General features: G+C 45.2%; 1 protein-coding gene across 2 annotated transcripts in view; it reads left to right on the top strand.

Moving 5' to 3' along the window:
* The window catches only part of SLC5A1 (solute carrier family 5 member 1), a 52,578-nt gene that overhangs the window by 19,710 nt on the left and 9,505 nt on the right, over positions 1–23,363 (top strand). For both annotated transcript variants that reach the window (XM_027124187.1, XM_027124188.1), the window contains 10 exons: positions 1,710–1,814; positions 2,416–2,475; positions 3,645–3,749; positions 10,445–10,550; positions 11,634–11,714; positions 13,386–13,606; positions 13,852–13,987; positions 15,390–15,497; positions 19,246–19,396; positions 21,326–21,494. In XM_027124187.1, the coding sequence (XP_026979988.1) occupies positions 1,710–1,814; positions 2,416–2,475; positions 3,645–3,749; positions 10,445–10,550; positions 11,634–11,714; positions 13,386–13,606; positions 13,852–13,987; positions 15,390–15,497; positions 19,246–19,396; positions 21,326–21,494 (1,242 nt within the window). The remainder of the gene's footprint in view (positions 1–1,709; positions 1,815–2,415; positions 2,476–3,644; positions 3,750–10,444; positions 10,551–11,633; positions 11,715–13,385; positions 13,607–13,851; positions 13,988–15,389; positions 15,498–19,245; positions 19,397–21,325; positions 21,495–23,363) is intronic.

Here is a 23,363-nt window from a genome sequence, read left to right as displayed (position 1 = left end):
CACACTCCAGCCACTCTGGCCTTCTTTCTGCTTCCCAACCATGATGACCTTCTCACTTGGGAGGGTGTGGGGGGTGGTCTTTGCTTTGGTGGAAAGCTTTCCCTCTGATCTTAGCATGGTTGACTTCTTTTATCATCTTGATCTCAGCTTAGAGGTCACCCCACAGAGGGACCTTTCCCAGACTAAAGCAGTCACTCTATCTATCACACCTTCTCTATTCTCTTCACAGCACTTAACCACTCTCTGATCTTTTTTGTTGTTGGTGGTGGTACTTTTCATACAGGAATCCTCAGTGTCTAGAATGGCACTTAACACACTGAGTAGGTGCTAAGTTAATATTTGTTGAGTGAATGAATGAAGGCACTTACACCACTGTCTCCTTATCATTCTGGAGACCTCCTGGCCCGGCCTTCAGAGATCTCCCTCTCCTCTGACTTAGCATATGGCACTAAGCACCCACTGTTTTATATCGAGGAACAGTTAGGACAGTTTCTTGGAGTAATCTGCCTTTTGGGAAATATGTGTTTTGTTCCAAATTTGAACCATATTGGGGACATTAGACAAATAACTACCAGCCTCCCCCAATTGCTCAGCAAGACTGGGGATAATTATACTAGTTTGATGATCATCAAATGTTGCTATGCCTTCTCCTCCTGGGTACAGAAGAGCTCTAGAACTTTTTGGAGTTCTCTTGGACCTCAGAGGCGGTTGAGTTGATGGTACAGTACCATGATTGGTCAGTTCAAAATCCCTCTCTTGTTTCACCTGATACTTTCTCCTTCATCTCCTATTCAAAAATCCCATTCTCCTTTCCTCTCCCAGGTGTCAACTCTTGGGTATTTAGTATATGTCCTTCCAATTTGTCTTCTAACCTATGTTTATAGACATATGTATATCTTTGAAAAATGCAGTGTTTTGTGCATGTATACATAGGACCTTTGTAAAAAAATAAAAATACTATATCGAGGGAATTCCATGGCGTTCCAGTGGTTAGGACTCCGTGCTTCCACTGCCCGGGGCCTGCGTTTGATCCCTGGTTGGGGAACTAAGATCCCACAAGCCACGTGGTGCGGCCAAAATAACTACTATATCGACTTAGAGAGTTATTATTAGCATCTCTTGTTACTTGGGAGCTCATGGGATTACAGAATTTAACAGCTAAGAGTCACTTGGAAATTATTGGCTCTACCCCCTGCCTTCTTTGACAAGTGACAAGTAACTGACGTCCAGAAGCTTCCTTTTAAATGATTTCTTTCAAAAAAACTGTCCACATTTCCTGAGATCCTGTATTGGTCAAGGTCCCAAGTCAGGAGTGCTGGGGGACACAGAGATGAATGGCATAGGTCCTGCTCCTGAGCCCTCCGCCGCTGGGGAGACTTCCAGAGGAGGCCGGTCGGGCTGTGGAGCTTCCCATGCCTTCTTGACTGTTGCGCATTGGGCTCACAGAGGACTCACAGAGATCTGATTTGGGGATACATCCCACGACTCCTTCTGCAGTCCTCTTCTTTTTATCTTTGCTATTACCCAAGTCCTCACATCTGCCTTCTGAACCAGTGGTCCCGGCAGACTCCAGCATAGTCAAGTTTCTGGCTGGCCTCTGCTCTTTCTTGTCCTTCTCTTGGATGTCATGTCTCTTCTATCTTTGGTCCACCCCTGAGAGTCCTGGTGAAGCATGGAGTCCTCACCCGACCTTCTCTTTGTGTTTCCAGATTGGAGCCTCTCTGTTCGCCAGTAACATCGGAAGCGGCCACTTTGTGGGACTGGCGGGAACGGGAGCAGCTGCAGGCATCGCCACTGGGGGCTTTGAATGGAACGTGAGTAACATCAGAGACACTGTGTCCTGGAGCTGGAAGGATCTCTAGCTGTCAGCCAGCTCAGTCTACACTCAGAGATGTTCTAGATGTTAGAGAACCTCCCAGGGCCACCTTGGAGTACAGATGGATGAGGGGCACAGCTTCAGGAACCCCAGGGTCCTGCTCCCCTTCCACCATGAGAAATCACTGATTTGATGGCGATAGTGTTTCTTTCTTCTTTTAAAAAGCCAACCCCTCCTGTACCCTTTCAGCCATATCAGAGGTTCGGAAATACCACCAGATTTCCATTATTATTATTTTTTTTATTTTTAAAAGCTCTCTAAATGGTATTTTACTCCTGTAAACCAGGGAAGAGGCAAAAGGAGCTGTGATGTCAGTGGGTAGCCCCCCGGGTTCCTCTCCACTGTTGCCCAACTGTTGTTCCTGTGGACCAATCAGGCATCAAAGGCCTTCTCCAAGCACTGATGGCCACTTAGGGAGTTGTGCCCAGAGCCCAAAGAGAAAATGCTGGGTGGATTGTCTGCAGCAGCTGCAAGCCCTGCAGGCAGCAGGATGGGCTAAGGTTCCTCCTGGTTTGACTCCACCTCTTTTTTGGTTTCAGGCCCTTTTTTTGGTGGTTCTGCTGGGCTGGGTGTTTGTCCCCATTTACATTAAGGCAGGGGTAAGTATTTGCTCTGTTATTATGTAATATATATTTCCTGCTGGCAAATATCTGTGTGAACTTGGTCCTCCTGGAGGGCAGAGGAGACTTTCTGGGATAAGAGCCTATGACTTGTCTCTCTTTCCTGGGTTATAAAGTTCCTGACTGCTCTCAGGGGCATTCAACAGATCTACTTGGCCACGACTTCTCCCTCTGGGAAGCCCTCCTAAGCAACCTCACTCTATTCAGCATTGAAAGCATCACATCCCCTCGGTCTGGGTGAATACTTGCACTGTCGTGCATTTGCACATGATACATAACTGTCTGCCTCGGCCCCTGGAACAGAAGCAACATGAGAAAAAGAACCATATTTTCCCTTTATTTAAAAACATCAGCAGCCTTTGTTTGCTGAGCATGCATCTGGTACTCAACTACCAAATGCATGCTCGGTCTCTTGACTAAACCTCTGACATTTTACATAAGAGAGCTTTAGCAACATCTGTCCATTGAGATATAATGAGCACCTACCATGTGTACGTCTATACATCAGGAGCTGAAATCAATAAGAAAGAGGCACAGGCAGACTCTGCATCTTCTGGAGGCTCATGGACTGCTGGTGATACATGTCTGATTCCAGGAGACAGCAGGCTCAGGGTTGAGAACATGAGACAGAGTGTGGTTGGAATTTGCAGAAAGCAACTGGGAGAGCAGTTGAGCTGGCCTGCAGCCACAGTCCTTGGCAAGGCTTATGTGCAGAGCAGGGTGAAGCACACACCCAGCCTGGACACCTTTTTTGGTGCACTGGAAAGGTACCACCGTGGTTATGATGTCTTGTTCACAGAAGGTGCTTTGTATAGGACTATCTATCTATTTATCTATCCCCTCCTCCTTCAGGGCAAGGATCTGCCTTCTTGGTTATGTGCAGGCATGTGTTCATTAAAAAAATTGTTTATTGGGCCCTTCTATGTCCTGGGATGCTACCCAGCTGCCTCTGCAGTGGTAGGGTATGTGAGATTGAGATGAGCAAATGGATGGAGGATGGGGACATCTGGCCACCTCGCAGACTTCTCTGACCAATGAAGGTTAACCCTTGATCATACCTCTGACACCGGGGTGGATGCCTCTGCTCTGCTTGCTCTGGGCCTTCTGATCACTCAGACTGGCAGTGACCGCCCTTCCATCCCATGCAGGTGGTGACGATGCCAGAGTACCTGCGGAAGCGATTTGGAGGCAAGCGGATCCAGGTCTACCTCTCTGTTCTGTCCCTGTTGCTGTACATTTTCACCAAGATCTCGGTGAGTCCTCCGCCCTAGGGGCTGAGCACTGGCTGTCTCAGAACCTGCCTACCCTCGCTCCTCACCACATGCTGGCCCACCAAAGGGCAGTGCTATATGTTTCCATTAACTTGGTCCCTTAGGCCTTTTTGCTTCTGAGGGTAAAGTCCTATTTCACACATCAAGGAGTGAACACATGGAACTCCTTATCCTCTACTGTGGGGAAGGTTGAAGACATAAACCGTTCAAGAAGGTTCAGTGAAAGCTGTTCTTCTGTTCTAACAGAAGATTAATAGGGAGTTAGGGATGCCTGAGGGCTGGCCCCGACCTTAGAGGTAGTTGTAAGCCTTTATGCCGTGTCAGGGTCAGAATCTGGCTCCAAGTGACATTTCTGATGCGCTTAAACATGGGCAGTCAGTGGCAACTCTGGAAGGGAACTCAGAGATTCCCCCTCTTCCTTCGTGAACAGGGAAACAGAAACTCTGGGCATGGAGATTCTTGCTCAGGAGTAGAACCCAGACTGCTGGCTCCAGCTCACTGTCCTTTTCACTGCACAAGCCTTCTTATATTCATTCAGAATCAGCTCCCTGGGCCTTTAGTTGCTAACCCTCCAGGGGATTTTTGCTGTCTCTGAACCCAACCACTGGGGTGGACCCCCTTCCATTTAGCCTGCCTCCCTGCCAACCTGGAGCTGCAGGCCCCAATATGCAGAGCTGAGATTTCTCAGGGATTGGCTGGCCATTGCGGTGTGTTTGAAAGCTGTGCAGAGCTCTTGGCTGACCCACTGGAGCAAGACTTGAATTCCTTCTTTACTTCTCTTCCTTTCTTGAAAATGTTCAAGTCAGCTCCTTTTGATGGTAAAACAAAACAAAGTGAAAGACCCAGGAAATCATTGAAGTTCTGAGATATATTCCCCCTGACAGTCCAAAAGATGGCAGGAAGAAAAAAGTTCACTTATAGGTCTTGCCTGGAATTTTTTTTTAACCCCTAAGGAGATTGTCAGTCTGATAAAGGTTAAAGCAACAGTGGAAAAAAAAATTTTAAAGAAGGAAAATGTGAATAAAGAATAACAGAAAGAAAATAGGACCTTGATAAGAAAACTATCTAGGAGAATAATTGGAGGAAACATGGGGTTGTGGAGGAGCTGGGCTTCTGCTCTACTGCTCGCCAGCGGTGACCTGGGGCCAGTAGCATATTGCTTTACTTCTCTGGAGCTTAGCTTCTTCGTGAGTAGGATGGGGATAAAAATTCTGCCTTGCTTACCTCCCTGGGTGGTAGTGAGGATCAAATGGATTTTCTTGAAAACATGAAACGTTTTTGGGATGTAAGATACGATGATGATGAACATGAGAACCATCGACGCTCCCTGTAAGAAGCTCCCTGGATTGCTTCAGCACCCTAACCTAGCTAGAGAAGAAGGCTATATATTCTGGATACTAGGCCCTTATCAGATATATGATTTGCAAATATTCTCTGCCATTCTTTAGGTTGTCTTTTCACTTTCTTGGTAGTGTCCTTTGATGCATAAAAGTTTTAAATCTTGATGAAGTCTGATTTATCTGTTTTTTCTTTCGTTGCTCATGCTTTTGGTGTCATTCCTAAGAATCCATTGCCAAATCAAGATCATGAAGATTGAATTCTAGGTTTGTTCCTAAGAGTTTTATAGTCTTAGCTCTTACATTCAGATATTTGATCCATTTTGAGTGATTTTTGTATATGATGTGAAGTAAAGTCCAGTTCTCGCAGAACCATTTGTTGAAGAGACTTTCATGTCCCCACTGAATGGTCTCAGTGGGAACATGTGCTCCAGGATTGGGCTTTGTCTTGGAGTTGGGACTGACACCCAGCCTTACTGCTCCCTCCCTGCCCAGCTTCCTGAAATAAAGTGCTACTGCCCTTGACTGGTGCCTGTGTGCTTTCCCTGCCTATGTGGTGATTCCACCTCCTTCACTTTCTCCTCCTTTCCTTCAGGGTAGTTTTTAATTACAAGATGAAAACCCTGGGCATTTCAGTCTTATTTCCTTGGAGACTGGTGTGCATAGCCTGGACTGGGAGTTGCTGGGAGGGGTAGAGAAATCGGGCTTCCTGAGGCAGGGAAGGTCAGGTGCAAGAGGAGAAAAGGAATGTAAGTGGGAGGGTGGGGAGGTGACCCTGGCACTAGTGGAGGTTGGTGAGGGAACTGCTCCTTGCTCCTTGGTTCAGCTTGTGAGTTAGCACCTGTCTACTAAGCATGTAGAGGAGGGCACTGGGATTCCCTTTCTTGGAAGCAAGCCTTCTCCAAGTCCACAGTTCAGGTCGGTGAAAGTCTGTTGGCTGAGCTTTGCCCTTGGAGCTGGTGTAGCAGTAGTCATAAAAATAATCTTACTGCTCAACGTCTTTGCCTGCCTTCCCAATTACCTCACCTATTGTTCAGGTTACTGATTAAACCTCCCTGGACTTGGGAGCCCCCAGGTACCTGAGGGGCAGCCTCCCTCAGCTCAGACCCTGATGGAGTCCATCCCCCAGCAGATGGCTTTTTCTGAATTTTACTTTTGAACAGTACTTAGTATGGTCTGCCCTCTTTCTGTGTGATTTCTGCGGTTCCTTACTGGAGGCCTTGCCCAATGTCCTACCAGCTCCACCTGCTGCCCAGAGCCAGCAAACCCTTGAATAATGCACACGAAGGATGATAGCTGCCTTTTATTTGGTGCCAATAGCTTTACTTAGTCTCCAGTAGGGGCTTAACTTATTCCATCTCCAGTCCTCATAAGAGTTCTGTGCAGGTGAGGATTTTTATTTAATTTTCCACTTGATGGAGGAGAAAACTGAGTCTCAGAGAAGTTAAGTAATTTGTCCCAAATCACATAGCTAGTGTATTGCAAAGCCAGGACTGGAGTCTGGGTCTCTCTAGTCCCAGTGTCTGTGTTCTCACAATTCTGCTCTGTGCTTGGATGGGATGAAGGCATAGGATAACAGGATAGATCATCTAGTTCTATGATCTATGCTCCCATTTTACAGAGAAGAGAAGGGGCTTTGTGGGGTCAAACAGTAGCAGAACTAGATTGAGAAGCAGAGTCCCTGATACTGAATCAAAACCTTTTGACATTATGTCCCCTGGCCTTCTAAGTCCAGTACAAACAAGTCGAAATTCAAGACCTTGGGGAAAATTTAAATAGCCAGTTAAGTGACCTTCCAATTTAAATGAGTTTCTGAGAGTAGGATTTGAGAGGACTGTAAAGGGAGAACATCAGCTGCACACTGGGTGTATAAGGGATCTGCAGGTGGGACATCTAGGCAGTGGGGAAGGACAGGGAAGGGTCAGACAGGCAAGACTTTGTAAATTTGGCTGACTTCAGGTTCACCATGGGTCACAGAGCATGAAATCTTTAAAAGGATTGCACTGATATTGACTGTACTTGCTAGGAGCTCACATTAAGATACACGAGTTCAGGGCTTATGAACAAAAGGAAAGAATTGTTAGTTAACAAAGTAAGGTAATCAAGTATTTACATTGCACACAAACGGAGATTAATCACTATTGTTGTGTGTGTGTGTAGGCATGGGTAAGAAGAGAGGAGTGGCCTTGTGATATCCATGTCCAGACAGGGAACAATCAGGGACCTACCAGGAAGGCTTTGGGAGGATGCAGGGATCCAGTGGGCATGTAATTGATAGGAGAGAAAAAGTGAAATGCATTTCAGGTGGAGAGTCCCAGATGTGGCCCAGGCCATTGAACAGGGGTGGTGTGGAGTCTTGACTATGGCTGCCATCTTGTGGCTATGTCCTTTTGGTTTCTGAGACTCAGACTTGATTATTCCACCCAGACTTGATTATTCCTCCATGTAATCCTGAATTTTATAGGCTCCTTCCCGCCCACCCACTCCACCCCAGCACCCTGCCTTACCAAGTTCGGAGAAGCATTCTGTTCTGTAAAATTTCCTGGCATTATCTGTCTTATTCAAACGTGCACAATCACTTGAGATAAAGCCTCAGATTTTATGAATTACATGTGATGACCAAATGTCCCTATTTATATTTCCTGGGGCTATTATCACAGATCACAACTGTAATAAACTTTTATAGCAACTATGCTATCTGTTTTGGATCCTTGGGTGAAAATAAGAGCTTCGGAGCTTGCTTAAGTTTTGAGTGCTTATCACCTGGTTCATTCACTCACAAATGGAAAGAGAAATTTGAGTAATGGGGCTCTCCATCTCAAACCTCATTGCCAGGCAAGATCTACTGGGTGCTCAGATACAACTAGGACTAGAATGGGCAGCAAATGAACACATGTAAAGTCCCAGGATTTCAAACATTAGAGCTGAGACTAAACAAACTACCCAAGGCTTATGGTCAGAGACTGTTACTCTAAGAGGTTTTCCAACTGGATCTGTATTTATTGTCCCCTGTGAGTTCCATGGAGCTTGTTCAGCCAGACTTTCAAAGTGGTGGGCTAAATCCAACTTCCTGTTTCTGTAAATAAAGTTTTATTGGAACACAGTCATGCCCATTAATTGATGTATCATCTACGGCTGCTTTCAAGCTTCAACGGCAGGCAGTCTTGAGCAGGTTGGAAAGCAACTGAATGGCCTGCAAAGCCTAAAACATGTATGAAGTGAGCCTTTACAGAAAAAGTTTGCTGACCCCTGGCCTAGAGGACCATAATTGTTTAGTTCACTTCAGGTTAGTTTTGCTTAGCAGCACTGGGGAAATTTGCTTGTTCCCTTATTCCCTCCCTCCCTCCCTTTTCCCCTACCTCCCTTCTTTCCTTCCTTCTTTCCTTTTTTTCTTCTTTATTAAGAGCTAAGAGTAGTTTAGAGAAGGAGCATTCTGAGATGAGCTGTGAAATAAATGATCTCATAGGATTAGAGGAGAGTTCTTTTATATCAAAGTTGGTGGTATATTCCCTATCCAGTCCCTGATTTTTATAAATAAAAAAGTAATGAAATGCTTCAAACATACAGTAAAGTACTATACTAATACCACCACCAGGATTCTGTAGATCTAAACAGCTTATCATTTTTTTTAAAAAAGAAATAAAACATAACAGATAAGGCTTATCTATACCCTTTTGACCCTATTTCCTTCCTTCTTAAAAGGTAAACACTATCTTGAACTTGGTATGTATTCTTCTGGTCTATTTTTTAATATTTTTACTACATGATGTGTGTATAGCCATATATCCATCCAGCCAAGTAGAAGGTTCTTTATGGAGCTAAATGAGGCAGGGAGAAAAAGAACTGCATCAAGAACTGGTGAATTTGGGGGTGAAGAGGGAGCAATTCTCCCTAAATTTACATGAGATAATCTAGATAAAACCACCTATCAACAAGCCTGCCACACAAGAGGTTCGTGGTGATGCTCTGGTTGTGTCTGAGTCAAGATGGATCCCATCTGTGCAGAGGAGATAAAATTATGATGTAGCTAACATCTCTCTCCACTCCAGGGTGAGGCGGGGTTTCCCTCTCATGGACTCCAGCACTCAAACTTGCTTTTGGGAATAGATCAGATAAACCTTTTACACTGAGGTGTAAATGAAGGATAATAGCCTATAGCAGCAGTCTACAAAGTGGGTTGGGAGGAACCTCAAGGTGTTAATAGTTGTTCCTTGGCAAACAGAGTTCCACAGTTATATAAGTTTGTGAAGGGTCATTTACTATGTTTTCCTCCTGGGGATTATTCACAGTATATTAGAGGCTCAGAGAAGTTGTGTGGTAAAGAAACTGCTTTAACTTTATTTAATCCAGTATTTCACAGACCTCTTTGACTATGGAATTCTTTTTTTTTTTATCTTGTAATATCTATTATCATCTTGAATAAATCTTGTTGGGAAATTTAGGAATAGAGCATGACTCTCAGGTATTCATATCATTTTTTAAAAAATTAATTAATTAATTAATTAATTTATTCTTGGTTGTGTTGGGTCTTTGTTGCTGCGCACGGGCTTTCTCTAGTTGCGGTTTGTGGGGGCCACTCTTCGTTGTGGTGCATGGGCTTCTCATAGCAGTGGCTTCTCTTGTTGCGGAGCGTGGGCTCTAGGCGCGTGGGCCTCAGTATTTGTGGCACATGGGCTCTAGAGCGCAGGCTCAGTAGTTGTAGTGCATGGGCTTAGTTGCTCTGCAGCATGTGGGATCTTCCTGGACCAGGGCTCAAACTTGTGTCCTATGCGTTGGCAGGCAGATTCTTAACCACTGTGCCACCAGGAAAGTCCTCCTTTTGTTTTTATTTTTATTTTATTGAGGTAAGAACACTTAGCTTGCCCTCTAGCCACTTGACAGCTTTTGAGTGTATAATACATATTGTTGACTAGGTACGATGTTGCATGGCAGATCTTTAGAGCTTATTCATCTTACTTAACTGAAACATTATACCTGTTGATTAATAACTCCCCCTTCCTCCAGCCCCTGGTAACAGCCATTCCAGTCTCAGATTTTATGAGTTTGACTATTTTAGAAACCTTGTATACATGGAATTGTACACTACTTGTCTTTCATATTCTCAACTGGGGATAAAAATATGAACCTCTAATTGTGGGAGTTCAGCCAAAGGGCAAAGGGGTGTGGGCCAACGTGGAGCCTCGGAAATCACAGGCATCGGCACTACTTGGGAGTTGGCTTCTGCTAACCCCTCCAAGTTCTCCTCCCTCGTCCCTGCCGCTGACGTGCCTCAGCCAGGCCCCGTGCACCCTGCAGCCAGTGGCCCCTCTCTCCCCAGCCCCACCTCTTCTCTCCTTCCAGGCAGACATCTTCTCTGGGGCCATATTCATCAACCTGGCCTTGGGCCTGAATCTGTACCTGGCCATCTTTATCTTACTGGTAATCACTGCCCTTTACACAATCACAGGTGAGTCCCCTCGAATGACTCAGCCCAAGCCCAGCTTGGGGTTAGGCACTTGTGAAGACGTGGCTTCTCCTCTCAAGGAAGAGATCCACCCAGGAAACAGTTCGAGGAAACAGTTGTAGGTGGCCCCAGAAAAATCCAGTGCTGGTGGGAACAGTCAGGACAGCTTCTTACAGGAGGTGGGACAGGGTTTGGCTTTGCAGGTTGTGGAGAGAACTTGGCTGAGTCGGGAGAAGCAGGGAGGGAGTGCCAGGCTCGGGGAGAGGTGTGAGCAAGGGAATGGAGTCAGGAATGGGAGTGGCAGTGCCGGGGCAGGGTGAGCAAGCAGATGAGTTCAGCTGGAGGAGGGGCATCAATGGGAGGTAGCTGAGGGTGGGGGGTGTAGACGATGCCAAGACCTGATAGTTCAAGTGGGGTCACAGTGCGGGGGCCTTGGAAGCCAGACAGAGGCCTTGGATTTGATGTGACAGGGACTGGGAGGCACTGTAGGGAGGAAGGGAGGGAGTGACACACAGAGACCTTAGAGGAAGGCTCCAGAGGTGACCGGAGAAGCCGGCGGCACTAGTGACCATGGGGCACCTTTGCAGAGGTTGCTCTGCCCAGTTAGGGAGCCAGGGCCAGCGATGGAGCTTGCTGCCCAGCTGGAGCCCCATGGCGCTGGGGATAAGAAGTTACTCAGATGGCCTGAGAGAAGAGAGAGTGGACTGATTTGGTTATGTCCCCAGACATCTTGTAGAGATGTCAGCTCTTTGCTCTTCCCTGCCTTTGTTTGCGCAGATGCTTCTCACCATAGCCATTTCCTGGCTTAAAGCGGTCACATCAAGCTCTCCGTCCTCAAATAGGGAGAAACATTCTCTCCCCAAGGCCCTTCCAGCATTTCTGTGAAAAGTGGAGATACTGGAACATGCTGGGTGGCAGACCTCTGTAACAGGACAAGGGAGGGAAGGAAAGGAAGGCAGACTGAGGGGTGCAGAAGGTGTGCAGAGGGAGAGGAGTGCGGGTGGCGGTGAGGGTGGGGAAAAGAGGTGGGCTGACAGGTTGCCCTCCTACCTGAGGTTAGATGCCTTGTCTCCTTTGCTTGCTCAGGGGGCCTGGCAGCTGTGATTTACACGGACACCTTGCAGACGGTGATCATGCTGGTGGGGTCTTTTATCCTGACTGGGTTTGGTAAGTGGGGCTGGGGCAGGCTGAGGAGGTCGGGGGGCAGAGGTAGAGGCCCAGGGAGAAAAAACGAGTCCAGCCTCCCTGTCTGCTGCTGTCCTAGACAGTGAGCTGGGTATGCTCTGCTCTCCCCAGGGGAGTAGACTGGCCTAGATTGGCAGTCACTGTGGGTGTGCAAGGGACACCTTCCCTAGCCCTGGAGGTTTCAGGCTGGGCCCGGCCCAGACAATACCTGGATTCCTTGCTGCCCTCTCTAGACAGTCTGGGCCAGTGGGCCCCAGTGTGGGCCGCTGATGTCACGAGAGGTCTTCTCTCCACAGAGAAACTGGACTTAAAAAGGATAAGGCTAAATATCTATTAGGCTAAATATATTTAAATGTTGCATCTTAAATCTCAGATTATGTCATCTACATTTTGATGTTAAATGTCCTTTCTTTTATGAATGACCATTTTCTTATTTATTTCCTGATTTGGTAAAATTTAAAAAATCAGCCACAAAGTAAGTCAGAAAGAGAAAAACAAATACTGTATGCTAACACATATATATGGAATAAAAAAAAAAAGGCTCTGATGAACCTAGGGGCAGGACAGGAATAAAGACGCCGATGTAGAGAATGAACTTGAGAAGACTGTGGGGGTGGGGGTAGGGGAAGCTGGTACGAAGTAAGAGAGTGGCGTGGACATATATACACTACCAAATGTAAAATAGATAGCTAGTGGGAAGCAGCTGCATAGCACAGGGAGATCAGCTGGGTGCTTTGTGACCACATAGAGGAGTGAGATGAAGAGGGTGGGAGGGAGGCTCAAGAGGGAGGGGATATGGGGATATATGTATACATATAGCTGATTCACTTTGTTATATGCAGAAACTAACAAAACATTGTAAAGCAATTATACTCCAAAAAAGATGTTAAAAAAAAAATCAGCCACTCTGTAATCCCCGTCCTCTCAGTTTTGAAATTTTATTTGTCTATGAAATCCTAAGGACAAGACTGGAAACCCTACAAATAGAGGTACTTGTTATGGGAGGACATAAAATGCCATTTTATTTTTAAGGGGGCCTATGCTCTCTGTGTGTCCTCTGAAGCTTCTAATCCTCTCTCTATGCAATGTTTTCCAAGAGCTTCCATTTGATTTTCCCCGGTGGTCCTCAGGGGTCTGGAGCAGGGGAAAGGAATGCCTTATTCTGCAGCACAGGGTCTGGAATGCCTTATTCCCACAGCCAAGAGGTGACAGGGCTCCAGACTTCCTCACCCATTCTTTCCCATCCCACCACACTGCTGGGACTGGGGGCCTAATCTGTGTCTGTGTCCAGAATCCCAAAGGCCACTGCTGATAGCAGGGGGTGAGGGGAAAAACAGAGTCTTTGAATCTGGTTCAAAAGCAAGGTCTTTCTTTTAATAATTCAAATACTTTCCCTTTGTAAAGAAGTTTATGGTTGGAGTACTTTCACAGGTTGTTGCTTTGGACCCTCACAGTAGCCCCCTGAGGGGGCTGGGCAGGGTTAATAATCCCATTCTATGGATGAGAAAGCTGAAGCCCAGAATGGGACAATGACTTGCCCAAGACCCCACAGTGAGGGCTCTGGCTGTGGGTTTCTCAGGCATCCACAGGAAGAAACTGCTATGAAGAGTTGAGAGTTTCATGATGTTGACTTATGTTACCACTGTTTTCCAGCTTTTCACGAAGTGGGAGGGTATGATGCCTTCATGACGAAATACATGAATGCCATTCCAACTGTGATTTCTGATGGAAACACCACCATCAAGAAAGAATGCTACACCCCAAGGGCTGACTCCTTCCACATCTTCCGAGATCCTCTCAAGGGAGACCTGCCATGGCCTGGGCTCATCTTTGGGTTGTCCATCCTCGCCCTGTGGTACTGGTGCACAGATCAGGTACCCATGCTGGATGTGTTGGGAGGAGAGGGTCTTCCCCAGGGCGCTACAGAGACTCCTGTCTGCCTGTGGCTTGTGGGGCTGGGAAACGTAGGGCAGGGCTCACGTGGTCTGAGGGCTGCTGAGCCTCGGTGACATCAGAGTGCCAGGCCAAAGACCCGGGATGGTGGGGGAAGCTGGGGTGGTTAGAGCCTGTTGTGGGGTCTCTTGCCTACACCCCTCCCTCACTGGGCTTTCCCGGGCAGGTCATTGTGCAGCGGTGCCTCTCGGCCAAAAACATGTCACACGTGAAGGCTGGCTGCATCATGTGTGGGTACCTGAAGCTGCTGCCCATGTTCCTCATGGTGATGCCAGGGATGATCAGCCGCATCCTGTACACAGGTGATGCCTTCTGCTGGACTTGCTGGCCTCTCTCTTCCATTTTCCTGGCTCCAAGTCACTTCTAAAGTCCTGTAGATCCCTGTTTCTTTTTTTCTGCCCTCTTCTTTTCTTGCCATGATTACCAAGCATTATTGTATCCCCCTGCCCCAGACAGTGAGCAACTTGAGGCCACAGAATGTGTGGAGTTGTGTTCCCTGGTTCTTTACATTGGCAATTATTTTTCCCCTTTTGCAAATTCTCTGAAGTCATGACGTGCCTCCAACTATAGCTTCTTCTAGCTAATATTTACTTATTTTTTGCTCTGTCTTCTCCCCAACCCCCAGGCTATAGTAGCGTGTATGATGCCCTTAATGTCAAAGGACCGCAGCCAGTCTCTAACTGCTTGCTGCCCTGTTTCCTGGACCATTTCTGTGAAGCGGCCCCGAGCCTTGCACTTTGCTATCCAGGGTGTTAGATTCTTCCTTGGCCTGTTTGTGGCCTCTCCTACACTTCCGTTTGCGTGTGTTTTTCGGTCAGCCATCATAGGTCCAAACTGTTTCCTGGAATATAAAATAATGGCAAAAAGAGAGCACCACAGAGTGAAAGTTTGATGAGCACCTTCCAAAATGAAGACAAGACAGTCTGGGGCCACTTGTTGCCGTTGGCTACATGCTCCTAATAGTGCTTTCACCCTCCTATACTGGCTCACCTGTCACGAGAAAAATATATCTAACTGAAGATTTTAAAGTATAATGGATATAACACACAGACAAATATTTGAGGTGGTGCTGTGATGATTTGGTACTATATGGGGCAGCACTAAATGACCTACCTGTAGTAGGTACCTAATAAATGCGTGTAGATCTGAATTCTATAGAAGTTTTTAGAACTTCCTCCAAGTCTCTAGGTCATGTCCCCTTCCCCTCCCAGGTTACTGCCTTTCTATTTCTAGCCCAGATTTTCCACATCTGGGAAGTTCTACCCCACATTCCTCCCGCTGGGGAATTCCCTTAGTTGTCTAGATGTTCAACCCTACTTGCAAGAGCTGTTGAAAACAAACCTCAAAATTAGGAACAGCAAGTCACTGTGATCTTCAGGAGAAACAAGAACACAGTCACTGCTGAGCAGAGTAGCTAGCTAAAGTCTGAGGACCATGCCCTCTCCTTTCCTACGTAAGCATTTCTTTGCTTCTCCCTCATCTGCCTAGGAACTGTCTTTCCTCCCCAAGCAGAGCTTGGGAATGGTCAGGACCAGCAGGGCAGGGGGATGGCATGGAAGGGCTTAGTGGGAGCTGTGCTCTTTGTGGAACCATGTGAGGGCCATGGGCAGGAACGTCCTATTTGAAGCCCTGACTTAAGAAGGTGAATCTTGGAAATAGTTCCCGGATGTCTGCTTGCTGACATGACTCTTCATCTCTCCTCAGAAAAAATTGCCTGCACTGTGCCCTCGGAGTGTGAGAAATATTGCGGCACCAAGGTTGGCTGTACCAACATGGCCTACCCGACCTTGGTGGTGGAGCTCATGCCCAATGGTGAGAGTTGTCCCTGCTGGCAGGGTCTTTCTTGGGAGGCTGATTGGGCTTGGGCTCTATCTACATAGCGGTCTGTGGGCCTTCTGGGGCAAAGCTGTTTCTGAGCCTGGGGTGCTAGTAGGGAAAGCCTCATTCCGGGCATCCTCAGTTTTTGAGCAGGTCTTGCCTTAGTAGGGAGGAGACATCTGGCTTGGTTGGGCTCCATGAGTCCTGGCACTTGTCCATCAGTCAGGCATGGAAAGGAGATGATCTGAAAACATGTTAGGGAAAAACACGACTTTTTCATGCTCATCTAGAAAGTCTTTCGATGCTCTCCAACAGACATTAACATGAGGCTTGAACTAAATGGAGTTTTACCTGCAGAATGAATTGACTTCCAGGCTGTTCCAAAGAAAAACATGGAGAGAAAGGCAAAGAGCAATTTTAGCTCTAGAATGAGGAAGTTCAAGGCAGTAGGTAGATTGGATACAAGGGGGTTTCTCATTATACAGAATGTGGTGTCCTAAGAAAGTGAATACTTAGAGTCCAGAATAGTTAGTTTTGGGGTAGACCTGTATGGTTACTGTTCATCTTCATGTTGAAGAAAAATCTAATTCTGGCTTAAGGGATGGAAATCTCATTAGGTTAGGGGTCCCAGGAGACAAAAAATTCAAAGGTATTGATCAGGAAAATTTAGAATAAACATAAAATTTTATTACTGAAAGGAAACATGGAGACCATCTAGTCAAACCTGTTCATTTTACAGTTGGGGAAATTGAGGCCTACAGAGAGAAAGTGACTTTTCCAAGGCCACACAGTAACTCAGCGTCTGGCATGGTTAACTCAGCTGAAGACTAGAATTTAGGAATTTGGATTTTTTTTTTTTAAACCACAGACTGGATAGATGACCTTGGGCAAACCCTTTGCATTCAACTTCTATAAAAATGGGAGTAATAGTTAACTATTCCACTGAGCTGGGTTGCTTATTAATTAAGGTTGCAATTAACAAGAATCATGGCTCTTTTAGAGTTCTGGCTGGGATTCTGGCCTCTGTGGCGTGCTTATGCTATTTCCTTAGACTGGCAGATCCTGGGTGAGGACTGTAGCTCTGAATACTGTGCTAGAGTGGACTGTGCATGACAGAAAGCTGTGTGGCACATAGGACACCAAAATGCTGCTTTTGCATGTACCATTGTCGTTCCTCCCGTTTGGCTGGAATCTGGCTTCTGTAAACACCAGATTCCCCAATGACCTCTCCATGCTAGATCAAATAGATATTTTCCATTGGTCCCTCAGTAGCATTCAGCATTATTGATCACTCATCTTTTTTGAGTTATTCCCTTCTCTTGGATTCCATAACACTATCCTCTTCTGTTTGTCTTCCCCCCCCGCCCCCTGCCCCCATCCTTTCCAGCTGTTCCTTTTTGTCTCATTTGCAGATTCAGCCTCCTTCACTCAGTCAGTAAATATTCCCCCACCAATCCATCACCAAATTCTGTCCATTTTACCTCCTAAGTATCTCTTATATTCATCTACCTCCTTCTCTTGTTATCGCCATCACTCTACTCTGATATACCGTTACTTGTTGCCTGGACTGCTCTAAAATTATGTTAAACAAATATTTGTTGTGTGAATAAATGAACGTGAGTCTGAGAAGAGTATCATACAGAGGGAAGAAAACTCTATCCCAGCTGAGCAATTAACTGGTAAACTAACTCCGAGCGAATGGCAGAACTAAGACTTGAAGCCTTACCTACTGACTCCTTGAAATGGATCTTTGTTTTATTAATTGAAAAATGAGATAGTTGGATGAGATGGTCTTTATAACTCCTACTATAGCTCCAATAGTCTGTAGTCTACATGATAGACACTCAAGTGGGACCATTAAAAAAAATGTCCCAACAAATGACAAAATAATCAGAATAGGCAACCTTTATTTTTCTTCTTGTGAGGCTGTAGATGAAAACACAGCTATAAAATTATTTACAGATACAATACCTAGAAGGTGACAGAACCATGTTCCAAAAAGATCTCAAGAAGCAGGAATGTTGACTCAAAGCTAACCAGCTGAAGTTTAGTAGAGATATATGTCAAGTTCTATTATACAGGGATAGTACAAGAAACTGAAGATGTTTAGCTTGGAGAAGAGAGAGTTCAAGAGAATATGAGTTGTCTTTGAATATGTGAAAGATGGAAAAGTGGATGAAGAGTAATACCGCTTCTGGTGGGTGGCTGAGGCTATCAACAGGCAGATATCTGCCTAGTTAGGACTGTCCAAGAGGGAGCAGGCTCCTGTTGCTGCAGGGTTTAGGCAGAAGAAAAGTTGTGGAAAGGATTTGTGTATCAGATGGGTGGTAGGCCTAGGTGACCCCTAAGGTTACCTTTACTTCTGGGATTGTACTCTCAATAGTGGGCCCTCAGCATGGCCTGGCCTCCTAGCCTCAGTAGGGACAACCTCGTGCTCTCCTTGGTTAGTATTTCACAGAGATGTGAAACTATCACCACAGTCAATTTTAGACAATTTTCGTCATGCCCCAAAGAAATCTTGTACCCGTTAGCAATCACTCTATGTTTCATCCTAGCCACCCCACAGCCCTAGGCAACCACGAATCCACTTTTTGTTTCTATGGATTTGCTTAGTCTGGACATTTCATATAAATGGAATCATGTACAATATTTGTCCTTTTGTGTCTGGCTTCTTTCACTTAGCATAATGTTTTCAAGGTTCATCCATGTTGTAGGCATGTACTAGTATTTCATTCCTTTTTTAAAAGTGATATTCCACTGGATGGATATACCACATTTTGTTTATCCATTTATCAGTTGATGGACCCTGTGTTGTTTCTACTTTTTGGCTATTATAAATAATACTGTTATGAACACCCATGTACAGGTTTTTGTACAAACCTATGTTTTTATTTCTCTTGGGTAGATGCCTAAGAGTGGAATTGATGGGTCATATGTTAACTCTATGTTTAACTATTTGAGTAAATATTTACCACAGTGGTGGTACCATTTTACATTACTGCCAGCAATGTATGAGGGTTCCTATTTCTCCACATCATTACCCATGCTTGTTATTATCTGTCTTTTTAAAAATTATAGCCCCTCCAGGGGGTGCAAAGAAGTATTTTATTGTGATTTTGATTTGAATTTCCTTGATGCTTAACAACTTTTCATGTGATTATTAGCCACTTTATCTTCTTTGGAAGAGTGTCTGTGTAGGTCCTTTGCCCATTTTAAATTAGGTTGTTTGTCTTTTTATTATAGAGTTGTAGGAATTTTTTATATATTCTGTATAATAGACCCTTATTAGATATATGCAAATATTTTCTCCCATTCTATGGGCTGTCTTTTCACTTTCTTGAAACCTTGTCTTTTGAATCCTAGTTTAACTATTTCTTCATTATCATTAATCTTTTGAGTGAGAGACCTTGTAAAAGTCTGCTCAGATGGAAACACGTACACACACACACACACACACACACCACCATCACCACCACCACCATCACCACCACCACCATCAATCACCCAACAGCAAAGCATTTACCTCATGTGTATTTTGTCCCTAGCTCTTTGTTGACTGCTGTGGGCTTACAATGTATTTTTAAGCTACAGTCCATTCCTTAAAGTTCTAATCTTTCTGGAGAGATAATCAGAGAATATGGTGTGGTGTAAGAAGGCAAAAAACTTTCTAAGTCTTCACACTTTCCAAGCACAAAAGAGCTGAGGTTCTCCATGTACCACTCAGAACCTCCTTTTCTTTCAGGACTTCGAGGCCTGATGCTGTCAGTCATGTTGGCCTCTCTCATGAGCTCCCTGACCTCCATCTTCAACAGCGCCAGCACCCTCTTCACTATGGACATCTACACCAAGATCCGGAAGAGAGCATCTGAGAAAGAGCTCATGATTGCAGGAAGGTAAGTTCAGCTCCCCCTGTCATGCACCATAGAAAGCTTGAATGATCAGAGAGTTTCCCTCAAGCTGGGGAAGATTGGTACATGCTGGGTAGAATGGGAGTAACCTCTGTGGCAAGTTATATTTGCTTTCAGTGGCATTTAACTTTAAATTAGAGAGCATCAAACAATGTCCTTCTGAAGCAGGAAATGACATCAGAGATCATTTAATCTAACCTCAGTTTATCAATAAACAAGATGAGGCTTGTCCTGCCCAAATCAGGAAGCAGAGGCAGGACTGGAACCCATGGCCAACTGAGTCCTTGTCCAAGGCCCTTTATGCTGTCCCACGCTTTCTTTCTCAGCCCTCCACACTGCAGCTCTCCTCACTGGACTTCTTTTAGACCCAGGTGCCTCCAGTACCTTGACCCTTTGCTGTAACATTTTTCAGGACCATTGTGAGGATTTGGTGATATTACGCTTGTGAACATGCTTTGTAAAGTCTAAAATACCAGGCTATGTGCACGCTTGTAATGGGCACAACAGGATACTGAATGCAGTAAGCATCAATCCATGGGTCAGGTGTGCCCATTATCCCGATTATCATGGAGCAGATGCTCTGGATAGAGGATTAGCAGAAGCTCTGCTGTGTCTCTCCATGGGGCTAAGGCAGGCCAACCTCCTCAGGGGAGGTGGAAAAAGTCCCTGGGATGTCTGTCAAGGGAAAGGTTCCCAGGGAATGCTGCCACCTCATAAATCTCATGAGCAAGATTAGGGCAAAGGAAGGAAAGGAAAATGGCAGGCCACTTTCAGGAGATGAGACACCTGGCACTCAGGGGAGGTCTGACCACTGGGCCAGAGTCCACCACTCTGCTTCACCGGAAGCAGCACGGTTACCCTGACTGGGTTTTCCTTAGAAAGAAGTTTACTGGTGTTTTTCTGCTATTTATAAGGCTCAAGATGCAACATGGGAAGAAAACCATTTTGTTGCTTTGCTCAGGGCTGGACCTCTTGGCCTGAGATTATGTTGGGGCTCATATATTTTTTGTGCATCCAATGACTGCTGCCCAGGGGTTTGTCCCTGTCCTAGATGAACTTACAGTTACATGAAACAATTCCAAACTTTGCTGTGGCACCTGTAAGAGCAATCAAGGGCTCAGAGAAGGGATAGATGAGTGCACCATGCAGTAGTTGAGGAAGGCTCCTGGGGGAGCAGCATCCAAAATGGTGGATAAGAGTTGGGTAAATGGGAGGCAGTGGGAAGGGCATTTTAGAGGGAGAAATATGTGAGTGAAAACACTGCCCCGCAAAGGTTAGCTTAAGACTCTTGCCTTAAATTCAGGTAGGAGAGATAAGAGAATCACAGCCTTCCTTCTATTTAAATCCAGAGGTTATAAGGAACCCTCCAATCTGTTCAGGACTTGAAGTGAAACTCAAAAGGAGGAAAGCTAGAGAATTCCCTAGTGGTCCAGTGGTTAGGACTCTGTGCTCTCGCTGCCAAGGGCGCAGGTTCAATCCCTGGTTGGGGAACTAAGATCTGCAAGCCACGTGGCGTGGCCAAAGGAAAAAAAAGGAGAGCTGGCTCCAAGGTCCATACTCTGTTCCTATACTCCACTGCCTCTCAAAGTGGGATTCTCTCCTGGTGGTTACTGGGTCTACTTTACTATTGAAAATCAAGTGCATTTTACTTACAGGTGAAGAAGATTTTCCTGAAGAAGCAGAATACAGAAGAAAAGAGTCTCAGTGAATTTGCTAATTATTTTTCTTTGCTGTGGTCATATAAAACTTTATATCTATCTATCTATTTTTATGTGTACATCTATATTTGCTAGTTATACACACATACACACACACACACACACACACATATATATATATATACACACACAGTGATATATATTTATTCATGTGGAGGCATTTATTGACACGCTATTGTGGGGGCTTTGATTTCAGGTTGTTCATGCTGGTGCTGATTGGCATCAGCATTGCCTGGGTCCCCATTGTGCAGTCAGCACAAAGTGGGCAGCTCTTTGATTACATCCAGTCCATCACCAGTTACTTGGGACCACCCATTGCAGCTGTCTTCCTGCTTGCTATTTTCTGCAAGAGAGTCAATGAGCAGGTAGGTATCATACATGTCTAGAAAAATCATTCTGGAACAGAAATTCCCATCTGGATTTGTATATTCTCTGGGAGGGATTCTATTTCCCAGAGATCTTAAGCAGGAATGAATGTGCTGCTGAGGGTTTATATGGAAAAGCCTCCAGGGACCATGGGACTCTCCTGGGTTCACATACTCTCGGACTTCCCTCTTCTCTTTGCTGCATGTTCCAAATTAATTCCCAACTAATGATGTATGTTTTCCATCCACTCCTGGTGATTTTGACCCAACTGCATGGCACTCCCTGGGAAGTTTGTAGCCCCTGGGTGAGCAGCTCCAGAGGAAGTTCTAGCACAGGCTACCTCCTTGGTTCGGCAGTGAGCTAGATTTTCCAGCCAGCACTTTTCAGGGCCCAGTGAAGGACTAAGTAGTGATACTCAAGCAGGATAGGGATGAGGGACTGTCAGGAATCTCACCTGTTGAGAGAGTTTGTGTGTGTGGATAATGGAAGACTCAGCTGGAAAGGCAGGTTAAGGTTAGACTAGGCACAGTCCCTTTGAAAGCCAGGCTGAAGAATTTGGGCCATCAGTGGGGCAACGTTGCAGATTTTGAAGCACCACGAAAAGAATGCCTTTGGATAAGGCTTCTGACTGGGATGTTGCTCAGTGTCTCTGTATCCAACCATCTCTATGCCTGGGAAGGATTGGGAAGGGGTAGGGGTGTTGACTATGTAGCTGACTGTCTGAAACAATATAAACAATGATGTATTTTTGGTTAGACAACCCCTTTCTCTCAATGGGACAGAGACAGATATATATCAGGGAAACACTTCACTGCAGTGACCCAGAGTTGAGGTGTGTGAATCACAACACGTGTCTCTCTTCCTTTGTCATTTGCCATTAGGAACATAGTCCAGATTTGCTGGGAACACAAAACTGGGTGCATGGATAAGTGGCCTTGAGAGATCAGAATTAAACCTGCAAGTGATCTTGGAAAGTTAGGGAAATTGGCACACATCTTGGAATACGTTTCAATAGGGATTGACAGAAACTGGTTCACTGGGAGATTTTTAAAATTCAGGTAAGGAAAGTGTGGCTAGAAGCCCAACTGGGTATTGCAGTGGGCCACAAGCAGACTCAGTTCAGCAATGGACCAGAGCTTTCAAAAAGTAAGGCTAGGGACTTCCCTGGTGGTCCAGCGGTTAACACTCCAAGCTCCCAATGCAGGGGGCCCAGGTTCGACCCCTGGTCAGTGAACTAGATCCCGCGTGCCGCAACTAAGACCCAGCACAGCCAAATAAATAAATATTAAAAACAAAAGTAAGGCTAAGAATTGTAATAGATTGTCATGGTTCTCAACCGGGGGTAATTTTTCCCTTTCCCAGGGGATATTTGGTGATGTCTTGGAACATTTTTTTTTCGTATCTGTGAACATTTTAAAATTATATTTCATATTTTAAAATTTTGGTCAAACAGAAATTGCTTTGATACCCCAAATCCAGATTATTACCTACATTTCAAAATTCCTTAAGGAAAGGTTCAGTTTATCCTACTATTTTGATTTCCTTGGTAGGAGATATAGCTATATATCTTTATGTCCATGTCTATGACACTCTGAAAGGAATAAACACATTTTGTTAGCATTGTTCTCCTTTATTTGGCAGTTATTTATAACCACTCTTCAACTAACTTCAGAAGTATTCCAAGTTATTAAAGGGAGTGCTTTTTGGGTATGTAAACACCCAATAACTACTGTATTGGGAACATTTCTTTTAATGGTGCACTAAATTCATCTCTTTAATTAGGAAATGAGATGACTAATTTTCACATCATAAATGCAACATTCTCTTATTTCATTATTTTTTAAAAAAATTTATTTATTTAATTTATT

This window comes from Aethalodelphis obliquidens, unplaced genomic scaffold (genome assembly GCF_003676395.1).
Source record: "Aethalodelphis obliquidens isolate GAN/ISIS:26980383/991018 unplaced genomic scaffold, ASM367639v1 scaffold28, whole genome shotgun sequence".
Taxonomy (NCBI): Eukaryota; Metazoa; Chordata; class Mammalia; order Artiodactyla; family Delphinidae; genus Aethalodelphis; species Aethalodelphis obliquidens.
The sequence above is the reverse complement of the archived record's forward strand: the minus strand, read 5'-3'. Positions and strand labels throughout refer to the sequence as shown.